The sequence below is a fragment of the Piliocolobus tephrosceles genome, chromosome 21, assembly GCF_002776525.5.
Source record: "Piliocolobus tephrosceles isolate RC106 chromosome 21, ASM277652v3, whole genome shotgun sequence".
NCBI classification, from domain to species: Eukaryota; Metazoa; Chordata; class Mammalia; order Primates; family Cercopithecidae; genus Piliocolobus; species Piliocolobus tephrosceles.
In genome coordinates, this window is record NC_045454.1 from 50,692,772 (window position 1) to 50,708,682 (window position 15,911).

The following is a 15,911-nucleotide window of genomic DNA, read 5'->3' on the forward strand; positions in this document are numbered from 1 at the left end:
TGCAGTGACACTCAAGCTCACTGCAAGCTCCGCCTCCTGGGATCACGCCATTCTCCTGCCTCAGCCTTCAAAGTAACTGGGACTACGGGCGCCCGCCACCACGCCCGGCTAATTTTTTAAAATATTTTTAGTAGAGACAGGGTTTCACCGTGTTAGCCAGGATGGTCTCAATCTCCTGACCTCGTGATCCACCCGCCTCGGCCTCCCAAAGTGCTGGGATTATAGGCGTGAGCCACCGCGCCCGGCTACCTTCAAATAATTTAAATCTATGTTTATGATATAATCTTCTGGGTCTAGATCATGTCTCCATACCCCGACTAATAAATTTTTTTCTTCAGGCCGGGCACGATGGGTCACGCCTGTTATCCTAGCACTTTGGGAGGCTGAGGTGAGCAGATCATCTGAGGTCAGAAGTTCAAGACCAACCTGGCCAACATGGCGAAACCCCATCTCTACTAAAAATACAAAAATTAACTGGGCGTGCTGGTGTGCCCCTGTAATCCTAGCTACTCAGGAGGCTAAGGCAGGAGAATCACTTGAACCCGGGAGGTGGAGGTTGCAGTGAGCCGAGATCGTGCCACTGCACTCCAGCCTGCATCAGAGCGAGACTCCGTCTAAAAAAAAAAAAAAAAAAAAGATGTTTGTTTGTGTGAGGCTTGGTCTGAGAGGAGCTACTTGGACTTGATCAGCAGTTAAAAAGCCAGGAAGGAGTCCCAGGGTTGCGACCCACTGCCGAGTTCCTAGAAAGCTGACTAGTGGCTGGGTGTGGTGGCAACTCCTGTGGTCCCAGTGCTTTGAGAGGCTGGGCAGGGGAATCACTTGGGTCTGGGGTGTGGAGGCTGCAGTGAGCGGTGATCTCACCACTGCACTCCAGCCTGGGTGACAGCATGGGACCCTGTCTCAAAAAAAATCAATAAAATCAAGCAAGTTGACTGGTGCAGACCCACCACATGTGTATCCATTCCTCAGCCGTGAGCGTGGGGGCCGTTCCTGTTTCTCTTTTTTTTTTTTTTTTTTTTTTTTTTTTTTTGAGACGGAGTCTTGCTCTGTCGCCCGAGCTGGAGTGCAGTGGCCAGATCTCAGCTCACTGCAAGCTCCGCCTCCCGGGTTTACGCCATTCTCCTGCCTCAGCCTCCGGAGTAGCTGGGACTACAGGCGCCCGCCACCTCGCCCGGCCCCGTTCCTGTTTCAAGCCACTGTAAATGGTGCTACCATGTGCGTTCGTGTGCTTGTTTTTGTTTGGACACCTGTTTTCCATCCCCTCAGGTGCACGCCCAGCAGTGGAATTGCCAGGGCAGTAAATCCACATGGAACGTTGGAAGAACCCCAGGCTGGTTTCCACGGCAGCCACGCTGGTTGACATCCCATCCCCCTTGCCCTCGTGAGGGTCTGACCTGTCCACGCCTGTGATGGTCTTTTTGTTCTTTCCCTTATAAATCATCAGCAGTCCTGACCCTTTGAGCAGGAGGAGTGAGTTATCCTTGCTCTGGGGGTGGGAGCACAGTCCTGGGGCGAGGTGTAGTAATTTGAAGCCCATCTGGAGGATCGGGTGACACTTGTTCCGTTGTACAGAGTTGGATCATAAAACATTCAGGAAAATTGTGTGTGTGCTCCCCCCAGCCCCCCACTCCCCCACAGCTGTGGCTCCTTCCCCGCCCAGTGTAGCTGGCAGCCGAGCTTGGGGTGTGGTCCTGGGTGACACATGAGTGGTGGGTATTCGTGGGGCTGCTTCGAGGCCAGCTACAGTGGGGCTGGGGACAGAAGTGCGATGGGGTGGGTTTGCCATCCTTGCCTCTGGTGGGAACAGCAGGAGGGATGTTGCATCCTGATGTAGGGGCCGGCAGGATGGGGCCCAGGCAGCCGTCACTCCTGATCTGTTGTCGGATGATGGAGAGGGGCTCCTGTGCATTAGGAGGGCTTGTCGTGGGGGCCTCGTCATCCACTGAGGGAGGTGCTCCAAGCCTCTGCTGCTCCCTCCTCTCTCTCCTCCCAGGTGGGGTGGGTTGTCTCTGGGGCCAGCATGGCGTCGACCCGGCTTGTCTCTGGTGCCATCCATGTTGAGTGGCTCACGCCTGCCTGTCTCTTGGGAACCTTGTCTGCCATTTGGACCTCGTACCTGAGTTCGATTGGGTCAGAACTATCCTTAATGGTGTTCTGGAGACACACACGGTTAGTGAGCAGGCCCAGGGGGATCCAGACACATCCCCCCAAAACCTGAGCACAGTGTTCACGGCAGCGAGAGTCACACTGGCCGAAGGTGGGAAGGCCCCACATGTTCGTCCACCAAGGAGTAGGCAAACAGCGGGGCATGTGTAGGGGAATGCTGTGTGCCACCACCACGGCCAAGTTCCAAAACATTCTCAGCCTAGAAAGAACGTGAATCCTCCCCGTCTCCTCCCCCAGCCTCTGGCACCCACAAATCCCCTTTCTTTCTCTGGATTGGCCTCTTCTGGGCATTTCATAGAAATGGATCATACGGTGTGCTCTCTTATATCTGTCTGGCTTCTTTCTTTCTTTTTTTTTTTTTTGAGACAGAGTCTGGCTCTCTCACCTAGGCTGGAATGCAGTGGTGTCATCACAACCTCCGCCTCCTGAGTAGCTGGGATTACAGGTGCCCGCCACCACGCCCAGCTAATTTTTTATTTTTAGTAGAGACGGGGTTTCACCATGTTGGCCAGGATGATTTGAACTCCTGACCTCGCGATCTGCCCACCTCGGACTCCCAAAGTGCTGGGATGACAGGCGTGAGCCACCGCTGCTGGCCTGGAATCAGTATTCCAACCATCTTAGCTCGATGTTTGTAATTTCTATGTTTATCCTCTATTATAGGCAAAATACATCTCTCAGTGCATCGATGAGATCAAGCAGGAGCTGAAGCAGGACAACATCGCGGTGAAGGCGAACGCGGTCTGCAAGCTGACGTATGTAAGTGTCTCCCGGTGGCCCGTGCCCAGCACTGTCGGGCTGCTTCACACTCAGCGCGTCTCCCCCTGTTCATCAGCCTGTCTGTCCACCTGTCAGTCATTGGTACCGCCCACTGTCGGTGAGCTACTCAGGGCCAACCCAGAGTCCTGGAGTGGAGAGCTGTGATTGTCACATGACTGGCAAACAGGCCAGAGGGCGGCAACCCACAGGCCCTGGTGGTAGCCCCGAGGGAGCCCCATGGGGTCCTCTTCTGGGTGGGGTTCAGTAGGGACGCCCCTTGCCTGCAGTCTCGGCTCCCACCACAGGCTGCGCCAGGACGCCTAGTGGGGAGAGCTGGGGCCCTGGACCTTCCTGGGCTGCCTCCCTTCCTGGCTGCAGTTCCAGGTTAGTACGTGAGCTGGGGACAGGCACTCCTCCCTCTGGCCTGTTTTCCCGTGGGAGGTAGCGAGACGAAGGGCTTCTGCGGGGTCCCCCATGCTGCTGCTCGTCTCGTAACTATTTCAAGGAGCCGATTCGCCAAGGGGTGGTCGTTAGTACCCATAAGTGCCAGTTAGCCAATTGGAGACATTGAGCCTCTTTTTAGTGCCTGTCACTAACCTGTCCCTGTAGCTTTTAAATGTCAGAGTTGTTTGTCAAAAGAGGAAATTAAAGGCCTCGGGTGTGTATTGGGTGGTTTGTCGACCGTGAGTGAGTCTGTTCCGTGTGCTGGGAGGGAGTGCTTCATGCTACTTCTCAAACCCTTTGTCTCCGCTTTGGCTTGTGAGTGCAATTTCCTGTGCATCCCTTAACAGTTACAGATGTTGGGATACGACATCAGCTGGGCCGCCTTCAACATCATAGAAGTGATGAGTGCCTCCAAGTTCACCTTCAAGGTGAGGTTCCGGGACGGCGAGGCTGGTGGGATGGGGGAGTGATTACAAGTGGGAGGCGCCATGCCCGGCCAATTTTTACTATTATTATTCTTGAGATGGAGTCTTGCTCTGTTACCCAGGGTGGATTCAGTGGCCTGTAATCCCAGCCCTTTGGGAGGCTGAGACAGGTGGATCACCTGAGGTTGGGAGTTCGAGACCAGGCTGGCCAACATGGTGAAACCCTGTCTCTACTAAAAATACAAAAATTAACAGGGTGTGGTGGCGCGCGTCTATAATCCCAGCTCCTGAGGAGGCTCAGACAGGAGAACTGCTTGAACCCAGGAGGTGGAGGTTGCAGTGAGCTGAGATCGGGCCATTGCACTCCAGCTTGGGCAACAGAGCGAGACTTTGTCTCCAAGAAAAAAAACTCATACATATTCCAAACTCTGGGAATTTCCTTCTGGAATTTTGAAGAAATCTGGGTTGGTTTTCAAATGTGGATTGGTTCCCACTTGCTGGTGGCCCCCGCGTCCAGGCTGCGGGGCGTTGCTTCGGGACCGGCATTGCCTGGTGCAGACGCTGCAGAGCAGAGCTGGGAGCTCCTGAAGGCTGCAGGTGCCCGGCCTCTGATGTGCTGTCCGTTCTCTCCCAGCGAATCGGCTACCTCGCTGCTTCCCAGAGCTTTCACGAAGGCACCGACGTCATCATGCTGACCACCAATCAGATCCGTAAGGTGGGTGTTCCCGGCCCGGGCCACTCTGTGCTGAATGCAGCCTGTCCCCTGCCGGAGCATCTGGTTTCCACGCTGGTCTTCCTGTGGGCAGCAGGCACCTGTGGCCCCCTTGAGTGCGAGCAGGGCTTCTGCAGCCACAGTCTTCCCAGCAGACACGGAGAGGTGGCCCGGCGGGTCTGAGTCTGCGCTCCCTGGTGGGCTTGTGAGGTGGAGGGATGCTGAGCGGTGCGGTGCCCCCTTCCCTCGCTCACCACATGGAGGGGCCGGCAAATGGGGCTCCAGGGTCCACTCGAGGCTGGCCTCTGCAGTCGCCCCCTTTCTTCCCTTCTTCCCTTATGGTAGTACCTGCTGTAGCTGTGGGCCCTTCCCTCCCCATGTGGGGTGCTTCCTGCCCGCGGTTTCTTTTGAGTCCCACGAGGTGCCTTTTTCAGCACCATGTAAATGTTGCATTTTGAAATGGTCACGGAGGCCATTGGGTAGCAAAGGTCCTCCTTGGCCCCCGAGCTCTGAACACGTTTGGTTCCTGCCTCTCACTGGCGGGGTTGGGGTATTGGAGAATCAGGCCCACCTTTCTCATGGGCACCTGGCCCCTTTCTGGCCCTAGACTGCAGCTCAGAGGCCATGGCCCCAGCTCTCCAATGTCCATGTGCAAGGGCAGGACCCTGTGACTATGTCGTTGACCCCATAGGGTGACCTGGCGACCTGGGCTGGGGACTCCCAGCATGCCGAGGCTCAGGTGTGGGGGTACTGGCGGTGACTGATGCCCAGCACAGGGTGTGGTGCAGGTCCTGGGACTGTCGGCTCTACTGGGCTCACTGTTGTGGGCAAGATTATGGAGCTGGACATCCCGCCTGGGCCGCGGGCGACATGTGCCCTCGATGCCATGGGGTCTTGGGTCATGGCCATGAGGGTGGCTGGAGTGCCTAACAGGAGGGGCCTGGGTGGGAGTCTGGCCCACTGAGAGGAGGATGGGAGCGGGTTTTGCAGGTGGTCACTGGGAGGGAGGAGGGTGGAGGTCACCGGCCGCCCTGGATACCCAGGTGGCAGCAAGGAGGGCCACATGTCGGGCCCAGGTTTGTGTCTCTTGCTGATGGGCTCGGACGGCCGGATCCCTGTGTGAGCACCTCACTGGGGACTTACTTCCACCACTGCCTTGCCAGGTGCTTGCAGCTGTTAGGCCCTGTGTGTTGGGCGTGGCTCTGACCCGGATGCCAGTGGTGCCTGTGGGGCTCTGGCTCGGCCAGTTAGCACCTGCTTCCTCTGTGTAGGATCACATGCTCCCGATGTTTGCAGTCCACTGTGTCATTTTTATTTGTTTGTTTTGTTTTGAGACTGAGTCTTGCTCTGTTGCCCAGGCTGGACAGTAGTGGCGTGATGTCGGCTCACCGCAACCTCCGACTCCTGGGTTCAAGTAATTCTCCTGCCTCAGCCTCCCGAGTAGCTGGAATTACAGCTGCCCTTGTTTTTCGTTTGTTTGTTTTTTGTTTTGTTTTTGAGATGGAGTCTTTGTCTGTCACCCAGGCTGGAGTGCAGTGGTGCCATCTCGGCTCGCCACAACCTCCACTTCCTGGGTTCAAGCAATTATCCTGCCTTAGCCTCCCAAGTAGCTGAGATTACAGGGGTGCATCACCACACTCGGCTAATTTTTTTGTGTTTTTAGTAGAGATGGGGTTTTACCATGTTGGTCAGGCTGCTCTCAAACTCCCGACCTCAGGTGATCCGCCTGGGTCACCTCGGATCCTCCCAAAGTGCTGGGCCTCCACAGTGCCTCGGCCTCCCAAAGTGCTGGGATTACAGGTGTGAGACACTGCACCCGGCCCTCATTTCTTTTGTTTGTTTGTTTTTTTGAGATGGAGTCTTGCTCTGTTGCCCAGGCTGGAGTGCAGTGGCACAATCTCGGCTCACTGCAAGCTCCGCCTCCCGGGTTCACGCCATTCTCCTGCCTCAGCCTCCTGAGTAACTGGGACTACAGGCGCCCGCCACCACGCCCAGCTAATGTTTTGTGTTTTTAGTAGAGACAGGGTTTCACCGTGTTGGCCAGGATGATCTCGATCTCCTGACCTCGTGATCCGCCCGCCGTGGCCTCCCAAAGTGCTGGGATTACAGGTGTGAGCCACCGTACCTGGCTTGTTTTTTAATTAAAAAAATTATTTTCTGGGCTGGTGTGGTGGCTCACACCTGTAATCCCAGCACTTTGGGAGGCCAAGGCAGGTGGATCATCTGAGGTTGGGAGTTTGAGACTAGCCTGACCAACATGGTGAAACCCAGTCTCTACTAACAATACAGAATCAGCCGGGCATGGTGGTGCATGCCTGTAATCCCAGCTACTCAGGAGGCTGAGGCAGGAGAATCGCTTGAACCCAGGAGGTGGAGGTTGTGGTGAGCCGAGATCGCCCCATTGCACTCCAGCCTGGGTGACAGAGTGAGACTCTGTCTCAAAAAAAAAAAAAAATCATTATTTTCTTACTTTTTTTTAAAAGCGATCTCCCCACCTCAGCCTCCTGAGTAGCTGGGACCACAGGCGTGCACCACCTCGCCCGGCTGATTGTTTTGTATGCTTTGTAGAGGCAGGGAGGGTTTCACTGTGTTGCCTAGGCTGATCTCGAACCCCTGGGCTCAAGTGATCCTCCTGCTTCGCCCTTCCAAAGTGGTAGGATTAGAGGTGTGTGCCACCGCTTCCAGCTCACTGTGTCACTTTATTTTATTTATTTATTTATTTATTTATTTATTTTTTTTTTTTTTTTTTTTTTTTGAGACGGAGTCTCGCTCTGTCGCCCAGGCTGGAGTGCAGTGGCCAGATCTCAGCTCACTGCAAGCTCCGCCTCCCGGGTTTACGCCATTCTCCTGCCTCAGCCTCCTGAGTAGCTGGGACTATAGGCGCCCGCCACCTCGCCCGGCTAGTTTTTTTTTTTGTATTTTTAGTAGAGATGGGGTTTCACCGTGTTAGCCAGGATGGTCTCGAACTCCTGACCTCGTGATCCACCCGTCTCGGCCTCCCAAAGTGCTGGGATTACAGGCTTGAGCCACCGCGCCCGGCCTATTTATTTATTTTTTGAGACGGAGTCTTGCTCTGTTGCCAGGCTGGAGTGCGGTGGCACAATGTCGGCTTGCTGCAACCTCTGCCTCCCTGGTACAAGCAATTCGCCTGCCTCAGCCCTGCGAGTAGCTGGGACTACAGGTGTGCACCACCACGCCCGGCTAATTTTTTGCATTTTAGTAGAGACGGGGTTTCACCATGTTGGCCAGGATGGTCTCGATCTCCTGACCTTGTGATCTGCCCGCCTCAGCCTCCCAAAGTGCTGGGATTACAGGCGTGAACCACTGCGCCCGGCTGCTGTGTCATTTCAAAAGAACCAGTTGGCCCCATCTCTACTAAAAATACAAAAATTAGCCGGACGTGGTGACAAGCGCCTGTAATCCCAGCTACTTGGGAGGCTGAGGCAGAGAATTGTTTGAACGTGGGAGGCAGAGGTTGCAGTGAGCTGAGATCACACCACTGCACTCCAGCCTGGGCGACAGAGTGAGACTCATCTCAAAAAAAAAAAAAAAAAAAAAAAAAGCTGGCCTTGTCATATTTTGACCACAGAATGTTAACCCTGAAAACGGATCTTGATAGATGCATATATAGGTGGAGTCTTGGGAGTTTCCTTAAGAAAATCTCTCCCCAAGAGCAGCTTTGTGATATCAAGAGAAGGTTTATTTCCCCAAGTGCTGAGACAGGAGCTGGGGCGGATGCCGTGTTTTAGTGAGAACTGCAGGAGTGAAGAGCTGGGGCAGAGTCTAGGGGAGCACGGGGGCAGCTGCCAGCTGAACTTGGAGAGGGGCCCCCAGGAGCTGTTCCTGGGCCCTTCCCCTCAGTTGTTGGGGAAAGGGACCCCAAATGGAAGCAGGCTCTCAGAGGACCCCATCCTGCGGGGCACGTTTTCCGCCTGTTCTGTTCCAGGCCCAGCAGCACCGTCTCTGCGGACTGGAAGCTGCCAGTGATGAGTGGGGGCAGCCCTGGTTTTAGGCCTGGCTCTGCTCTTGCACCCGTGGTGGCCCTTCCCCACACTTGCAGTGGCTTGTGACAAGTGCCTCTGTCCCAGGAGGTGCCAGGAAACTCGGTTGATTCCCACGCAGAGTGTTTCAGTTTGTGGCTTAGACCTCCCTGTCCCCAGCCCCGCCTATCCAGGAGGAGCCAAGAAACTTAGTTGATTCCCGCCCACAGAGTGTTTCAGCCTGTGCCTCAAACCTCACTATTGCCTGGCATGCCCACCCAGGAGGAGCCAAGGAACTCAGCTGATTGCCACACACACAGCCCCCTAGGCTGTGCCTCAGACCTCAGTGTCCCTAGCCGTGCCCATCCCGGCTCTTTCTTGGTGACAGTGTCTTCCATGGGCTCTAAATTGTTCCTCCTCTTCTGAGTTCAGCTCCAGACCCCTCTGCAGCAGGGGTGATAAGGCACAGCTGCACCCCAAGGGGATATGGCGAGTCCCCCAAGGGGATATGCCGAGTCCTGGGGCATCCTGGGAGGATTTCGCTCCTGCTGCTCCCTGTGACCCAGGCGTCGGACGTGCCGCCCAGAGCATCCTGGCCACGGCCCTTTCTCTGTCGCTTTCCAGGACCTGAGCAGCCCCAGCCAGTACGACACAGGCGTTGCACTGACGGGTCTGTCCTGCTTCGTCACCCCAGACCTTGCCAGAGACCTGGCAAATGACATCATGACACTGGTGAGTTTGTAAGCTTGCCCGCCACCCCTGCATGTCTGCTTGGGGAAAAACTCGGTCAGAGTGGCATGCCAGGGAAGCTTTTCCATGCGGAAACCGGCCGGGGTCCCTGGTGTGTGGCCTACCTGGGATGGGAACCAAATCGCTGTCAGCTGGTGGGGCGGCTCTTGGGCCGCTTTGATGCCTGCGTGTCTTGAGTTTATGTTTGAAATCATCCTGCTGAGAGGAGGAGCAGGGTCTCCCTGACGGGCCAGGCCCGGTGGGAGATGTTTGCCCCAAGGTCTGACAGTGGCTCCTGTCTGAGCTGCCAGTGGGCTTCTGTGTGGTCCTCTTTCCTCCATCCCTGACCACAGTTGGACTCCTCCCTGCCACTCCACGTGTCAAAGGCTAACCCCCGGCTATGACAGTCTAAAACCTGAGAAGCCCCTGGAAATTTTGGCCCCAGAAACATCTGTTTTGTGCCTGACTTAATCTCCAGCTCATGAGGGAGACTTTTGTTCCTTTTCATTTAAAAAACAGCAACCAGATTAACAGTGTGGAAGGGCGTGGTTTCCTCCCTGGGAAGCGCTGTCCCTTCGTGGCTGCCTGTCCGCCCGGAGGTGTCTCGATCGTGGCCGATGGGTGCTGTCCCCGGGTGGCTGCCTGTCCGCCCGGAGGTGTCTGGATTGTGGCCGACGGGCGCTGTCCCCGCGTGGCTGCCTGTCCGCCCGGAGGTGTCTCGATCGTGGCCGATGGGTGCTGTCCCTGCGTGGCTGCCTCTCTGCCCAGCAGTGTCTAGATTGTGGCTGATGGTCTTGGAGATTGTCAGCACAGCCTGCGGAGCTTCTAGATCAGGGATCAGCGGGCTGCGGCCCAGGGCCAAATCTAGCCGGCTGTGCCTTCTTTCCATGTATCATGTCGTCTCCCGTGGCCTTGGCTATGAAGGGCACAGCCGCGTGGTCACGACAGAGGCCGTCTGGCCCACGAAGCTGAAAACACTGACTCTGGCCTTCACAGAGTGCCGGCTTCTCTAGAGTAAAGCAGTGGGGAGCCCATGAGCAGGCGGATGTCAGCGCCCCGTCATGGGGTGGCTCTGTCAGGACCAGGCAGTTCAAGGCGGCTCCCTGGGCCTGATAGATGCGAGGGCTCCCGCCGGGGAACTTGAGCAGCTGCAGGGCACAGCCGTGGGGAGCTGGGCTGTAGGCTGTGTTCCCAGCATGACTTTCCTCTCCAGCCTTCCTCCTCCCACTGTGGGACCCAGGACCCTGGGGCAGGAAGGCCACCCAGGAGAAGGGCTTAGTCTGGAGGGCAGGCCTGAGTCAGGGCACAGGGAGGCCGGCTTCCCTGCCGTCTAGGATGCTGCTCTCTGGCCTCTGGGGCTGGTGTGCAGCCACAGCCTCGGGCTGGAGGACGTCTTCTCCCTGTGGAGGAGGGTGGCGGGGAGAGGCGTGAGCAGGGATGAGGCACAGAAAACCCGTGTAGGCTGAAGCCCGCTGCCCCGCAGATGTCGCACACCAAGCCCTACATCAGGAAGAAGGCCGTGCTGATCATGTACAAGGTGTTCCTGAAGTACCCTGAGTCGCTGCGTCCCGCCTTTCCCCGGCTGAAGGAGAAGCTGGAGGACCCCGACCCTGGTTTGTGGATTTGAGTTAAACCTCAGGCTTGGGGGTGGGGGCTCAGCTGGTAGCCTGGGAAGATGTGGTGGCGTGTTTTGGGGGGTGCTGCGGGGAGCGGTGGAGGGCTCCATCCAGGAGCATGCCGGCTGGAGGTGGCTGGGCCTCCCCTCGCTGGGGCAGCCGGGAGGGAGGTGCCGGAGGTGGGGGCAGTAAGATCCAATGTGGCAGCTGGTGACCCTGGTGTGTTTCTGAGCAGAGGTGTACCCCCCACCCCGCCGCCCCTTGTAGGACCAGTGCTGCCAGGGGGCGCCTTCCGCAGGGCAGGCGATGGTCTAGACCATACGTCCCTCACAGGAGCCGCCTCCACCTCACGTGACTGTTGTGTATTTGTGATGTGGTGACTGTGGGACGTGGCTTCACATTCAGTTTCACTGAGTTTCCCTGGGCTGCGTGTGTGAAGCCTCTGGCGGGTGGCAGGCATGGGTTAGCGGACTCCAAAGCCAGCCCACAGGGATCCCGAGGCCCTGCGTGTAGGAGGGGAGACTCCAGCTCTAAGCACGGGACCCGATGGGCGAGCTTCTCCCTGGAGTGCTGGGCGCAGACGCAGCAGGAAGGCTCCCTGAGCCCCAGTGGCTCGGCAGCTGTTTCTGGAGCCCTTCTTGCTGAAACCCCCACTCAGAAGGCCACCGTCAGGCTGTCTTGAGCGCGGTGACGCACGGGCACACTTGTGCCTGGCAACAGTGCTGAGCAATGCTTTCTCAGTGCCAGGGGCTGGCTGCTGTGACCTGTTCCCTGGAGGAACAGGCCTATAGCTGCTGTCCCTGTCACCAGGAGGAGGTGGCAGAGCCAGGGCCATGTTGAGTGAGAGCTGCCGCAGGCCCCAGAACTTCCTCGCAGACCAGGAAGACAGTAGGATGGTTTTCTAAGTGGAAGGGCAGGCATGCTCATGAGGACCACTTGTTCCCCAGGGGTTCAGTCGGCTGCTGTCAACGTCATCTGCGAGCTGGCCAGACGGAACCCTAAGAACTACCTGTCCCTGGCCCCACTCTTCTTCAAGCTGATGACGTCCTCCACCAACAACTGGGTCCTCATCAAGATCATCAAGCTGGCAAGTACTGCCCGGGGATGCGGCCTCCTCACCCTGCGTGGTGCATTCCCCGCGGGAGACTGAGGCCCTGCTGTCCCCGCAGTTTGGTGCTCTGACTCCTTTGGAGCCACGGCTGGGCAAGAAGCTCATTGAGCCCCTTACCAACCTCATCCACAGGTGAGTGGAGACCGTGCGCGGCAGGGGCGGGCGGCTCCAGTGTCGGAGCGGCAGCGCAGGTGGGCCAGCCCAACGGGATCCATTGCGGGAGCGGTGGGGTGGGCTGGCTCCATGGGGTCCGGTGCTGGAGCGGCTGGCAGCCCGGCCCCAGCGGGGTACAGCAGGAGTTGGGCGTGAAGCAGCTGAAAGATGGAAGGCTCATATGTTCAGCAGACTCTCTGTCCTAGAGTGGAAGCCTGTGGTGGCGTTCCTGGCCGCTGGACTCTTCTCCGTGCTGCTAGAGACATTTGAGGCGTTTGGGTTTTCTTCGTGGGTCTCAGCACTGCAAGGTTGTGAAATGGGACCGTATGTCAGGAGCCTTTTCAGGCCAGGCTGCTTGTGGTTCCTAGAAGAGGACACTTTAATTCCTCCGACCAAGTGCTGAGTAGGAGCCAAGACCCCCCCCCAAGCCCCCACTGCAGGGAAGGCGGGGGGAGTGGGCCACAGGGAGAGTCGTCATTGCCGTGACTTTCAGATGCAGTCATGTGTCACTTAGCAACAAGGACACGTTCACAGAAGGGTGTCATTAGGACAATTCACCGTGTGAACAGCGTAGCGTGCGCTCACACGCACTTTGCTGGTGAAGCTCACCACATTCCTAGGCTACGTGGCACGGACGTCTCCTGGGCTGAGGCCCTGCCCCACAGGCAACTGTAAAGCTATAAGCAGCGGCAACTCTGTGGCGAGTATCTGTGTCTGAACACGTTGAAACACAGAAAAGGGCTGGGAGCTGTGGCTCACGCCTGTAATCCCAGCACTTTGGGAGGCCAAAGCGAGTAGATCACTTGAGGTCAGGAGTTCAAGACCCGTCTAGGAAACATGGTAAAACCCCGTCTCTACCTAAAAGATACAAAAATTAGCCAGGTGTACTGGTACATGCCTGTAATCCAGCTGCAAGGGAGGCTGAGGCAGGAGAATTGCTTGAACCCGAGAGACAGAGATTGCAGTGAGCCGAGATCACAGCAGTGCCCTCCAACCTGGGCAACAGAGTGAGACTCCGTTTCCAAAAAAAAAGGGAAAAAGGCCGAGCACAGTGGCTCAGGCCTGTAATCCCAGCACTTTGGGAGGCCGAGGCGGGTGGATTACGAAGTCAGGAGATCGAGACCATCCTGGCTAACACGGTGAAACCCCATCTCCACTAAAAATACTAAAACAAAGTTAGCTGGGCGTGGTGGTGGGTGCCTGTAGTCCCATCTACTCGGGAGGCTAAGGCGGGAGAATGGCGTGAACCCAGGAGGCAGAGCTTGCAGTGAGCTGAGATCCGGCCACTGCACTCCAGCCTGGACGACAGAGCGAGACTCCATCTCAAAAACAAAACAAACGAAAAACCCTAGTAAGGATGCAGTAGGAGGGCGGTACAGCCATCTCACGGGTTCATGGGCTCATGGGCCGCCGGGGGTGGGTGGTCCGTTCCTACCCGGATGCTGTCATGGGCCCGCAGCTGCAGTGGGATTTCTCACGTGCCCTTTCTAGGAAGGTGAGATGGTGACCAGCCAAGCACCATAGGCCTTGGAGAGCAGGGCATGGGCCCCCTCCTGAGGGCACGCTCCCTGGGCTGTGGGGCTGAGGCCGTCTCCAGCTGAGCCGCCGGCATTGGGTCACCGTGTCTGATGAGGCCCCCGGTCCTCATGCCGCTTCCCTGTGTTCCTTTCCTTAGCACGTCTGCCATGTCCCTCCTCTACGAATGTGTGAACACCGTGATTGCAGGTGAGAACTGGCACTCTCCCCGTCTGGAAGGTCTGGCACTGTCAGGCTGGGGTCTCGGGTGGGGACAGGAGGGCACCAGGCCTGGTGTCCCCGAGCGCCACCCCTGCTGGCACTGAGAAGGAAAGCTGGCTGGGAGGCCGCCCCAGGCCTCTGCTATCAAGGTGGCCACGCATCTGCCTGGTCCTCCACCGCCCTCGGTGCTGGGAGTTTGCTGCTGAAGCTGCTCAGTAGCCGCTCTGGAGTCCCCCTGGGCGTGAAGGATGCATTTGCAGATGAAGCCTCTCCTCATACCTGCTTCCACGGATGCTGGCCCCTGCTGCTCAGGGCCTCCCAGCAGCTCTCACACACAGCTGCGTTTTTTCTGAGACTTTCAAGCACTCCTGAGACAGCACCTTGTTTCACCCATGAGTACTTAAGCAGCAGCATCTACCACAAAAATATTTTCTAAGGCAGAGTCAGAATCCACGCCTCCAGCCGGGCCAGGGCACCAGGGCCAACGCCCAGCGTCCCCGGTGGTCTCAGCCGAGCTCCTCCAAGTCAGCCAAAGCCTGACGAGGCATTGGGCGGTGCGCTTCCTTATGGTTGATAAAGCGGAAGCTTCTCACCAGATATGAGGGCCCAGCTATTCAGGAGGCCGAGGCAAGAGCATCATGAGAGCCCGGAAGTTCCAGGCTACATACAGAGCCAGACCCTGCCTCTCTTGAGGATGGTGTGCAGTGGTGCAATCATAGCTCACTGCAACCTTGACCTCCCAGGTTTAAGCAGTCCTCTTGCCTCTACAGGTGCATGCCACCCCACCCAGGTCATTTTTTGAATTTTTGGTAGAGACAGGGTCTCACTGTGTTGCCCAGGCTGGTCTTGAATCCTGGGCTCAAGCCATCTTCCTGCCTTGACCTCTCAAAGTGATGGGTTTACAGGCCTGAGATACTGGACTCGGCCAGCACCTCATCTCATTTGTTTTTTTGTTTTTTTCTAGCTTTACTTAGGTATAGTTGACAATTTAAATTTTTTTTTGTTGTTGTTGTTGTTTTTTGAGGCAGAGTCTTGCTCTGTCGCCCAGGCTGGAGTGCAGTGGTGCAATCTTGGCTCACTGCAAGCACCACCTCCCGGGTTCACGCCATTCTCCTGCCTCACTCTCCTGATTAGCTGTGACTACAGGCGCCCGCCACCACGCCCGGCTGTTTTGTTTTGTATTTTTAGTAGAGATGGGGTTTCACCATGTTAGCCAGGATGGTCTTGATCTCCAGACCTTGTGATCCGCCCGCCTCAGCCTCCCAAAGTGTTGGGATTACAGGCTTGAGCCATCGCTCCCGGCCCCTTAAAATGGTGTATTTTTAAGGTACACCACTTGATTGTGAAAAAGTTAGCACAATTCAGATAATTAACACATCTACATTTCTTTCTTTTCTTTTCTTTCTTTTTTTTTATTTTTATTTTTATTTTTTTTTTTTATTTTTTTATTTTTTTGAGGCGGAGTCTCGCTCTGTCGCCGGGACAGGAGTGCAGTGGCCGGATCTCAGCTCACTGCAAGCTCCGCCTCCCGGGTTTACGCCATTCTCCTGCCTCAGCCTCCCAAGTAGCTGGGACTACAGGCACCCGCCACCTCGCCCGGCTAGTTTTTGTATTTTTAGTAGAGACGGGGTTTCACCGTGTTAGCCAGGATGGTCTCGATCTCCTGACCTCGTGATCCGCCCGTCTCGGCCTCCCAAAGTGCTGGGATTACAGGCTTGAGCCACCGCGCCCGGCCTTTTTTTTTATTTTTGAGATGGAGTCTCGCTCTGTCACCCAGGCTGGAGTGCAATGGCGTGATCTCAGCTTACTGCAACGTCTGCCTCCCGGGTTCAAGCGATTATCCTGCCTCAGCCTCCTGAGTAGCACGCACCACCATGCCCGACTAAGTTTTATATTTTTAGTGGAGACAGTTTCACCATGTTGGTCAGGCTAGTCTCGAACTCCTGACCTCATGGTCTGCTCGCCTTGGCCTCTCAAAGTGCTGGGATTACAGGAATGAGCCACCGTGCCTGACCCTCTTTTTTTTTTTTTTTTTTTTTTTGAGACAGTCTCACACTGTTGCCCAGACTGGAATCCAGT

At 56.5% G+C, this 15,911-nt stretch overlaps 1 protein-coding gene across 2 annotated transcripts in view; it reads left to right on the plus strand.

The window, feature by feature from the left end:
- Window positions 1–15,911, plus strand: part of AP3D1 (adaptor related protein complex 3 subunit delta 1) — a 43,543-nt gene that overhangs the window by 8,723 nt on the left and 18,909 nt on the right. For both annotated transcript variants that reach the window (XM_026449497.1, XM_023183649.2), the window contains exons 2-9: window positions 2,830–2,925; window positions 3,717–3,797; window positions 4,429–4,509; window positions 9,111–9,218; window positions 10,699–10,828; window positions 11,779–11,918; window positions 12,001–12,074; window positions 13,771–13,820. In XM_026449497.1, coding sequence (XP_026305282.1) covers window positions 2,830–2,925; window positions 3,717–3,797; window positions 4,429–4,509; window positions 9,111–9,218; window positions 10,699–10,828; window positions 11,779–11,918; window positions 12,001–12,074; window positions 13,771–13,820 — 760 coding nt within the window. The remainder of the gene's footprint in view (window positions 1–2,829; window positions 2,926–3,716; window positions 3,798–4,428; window positions 4,510–9,110; window positions 9,219–10,698; window positions 10,829–11,778; window positions 11,919–12,000; window positions 12,075–13,770; window positions 13,821–15,911) is intronic.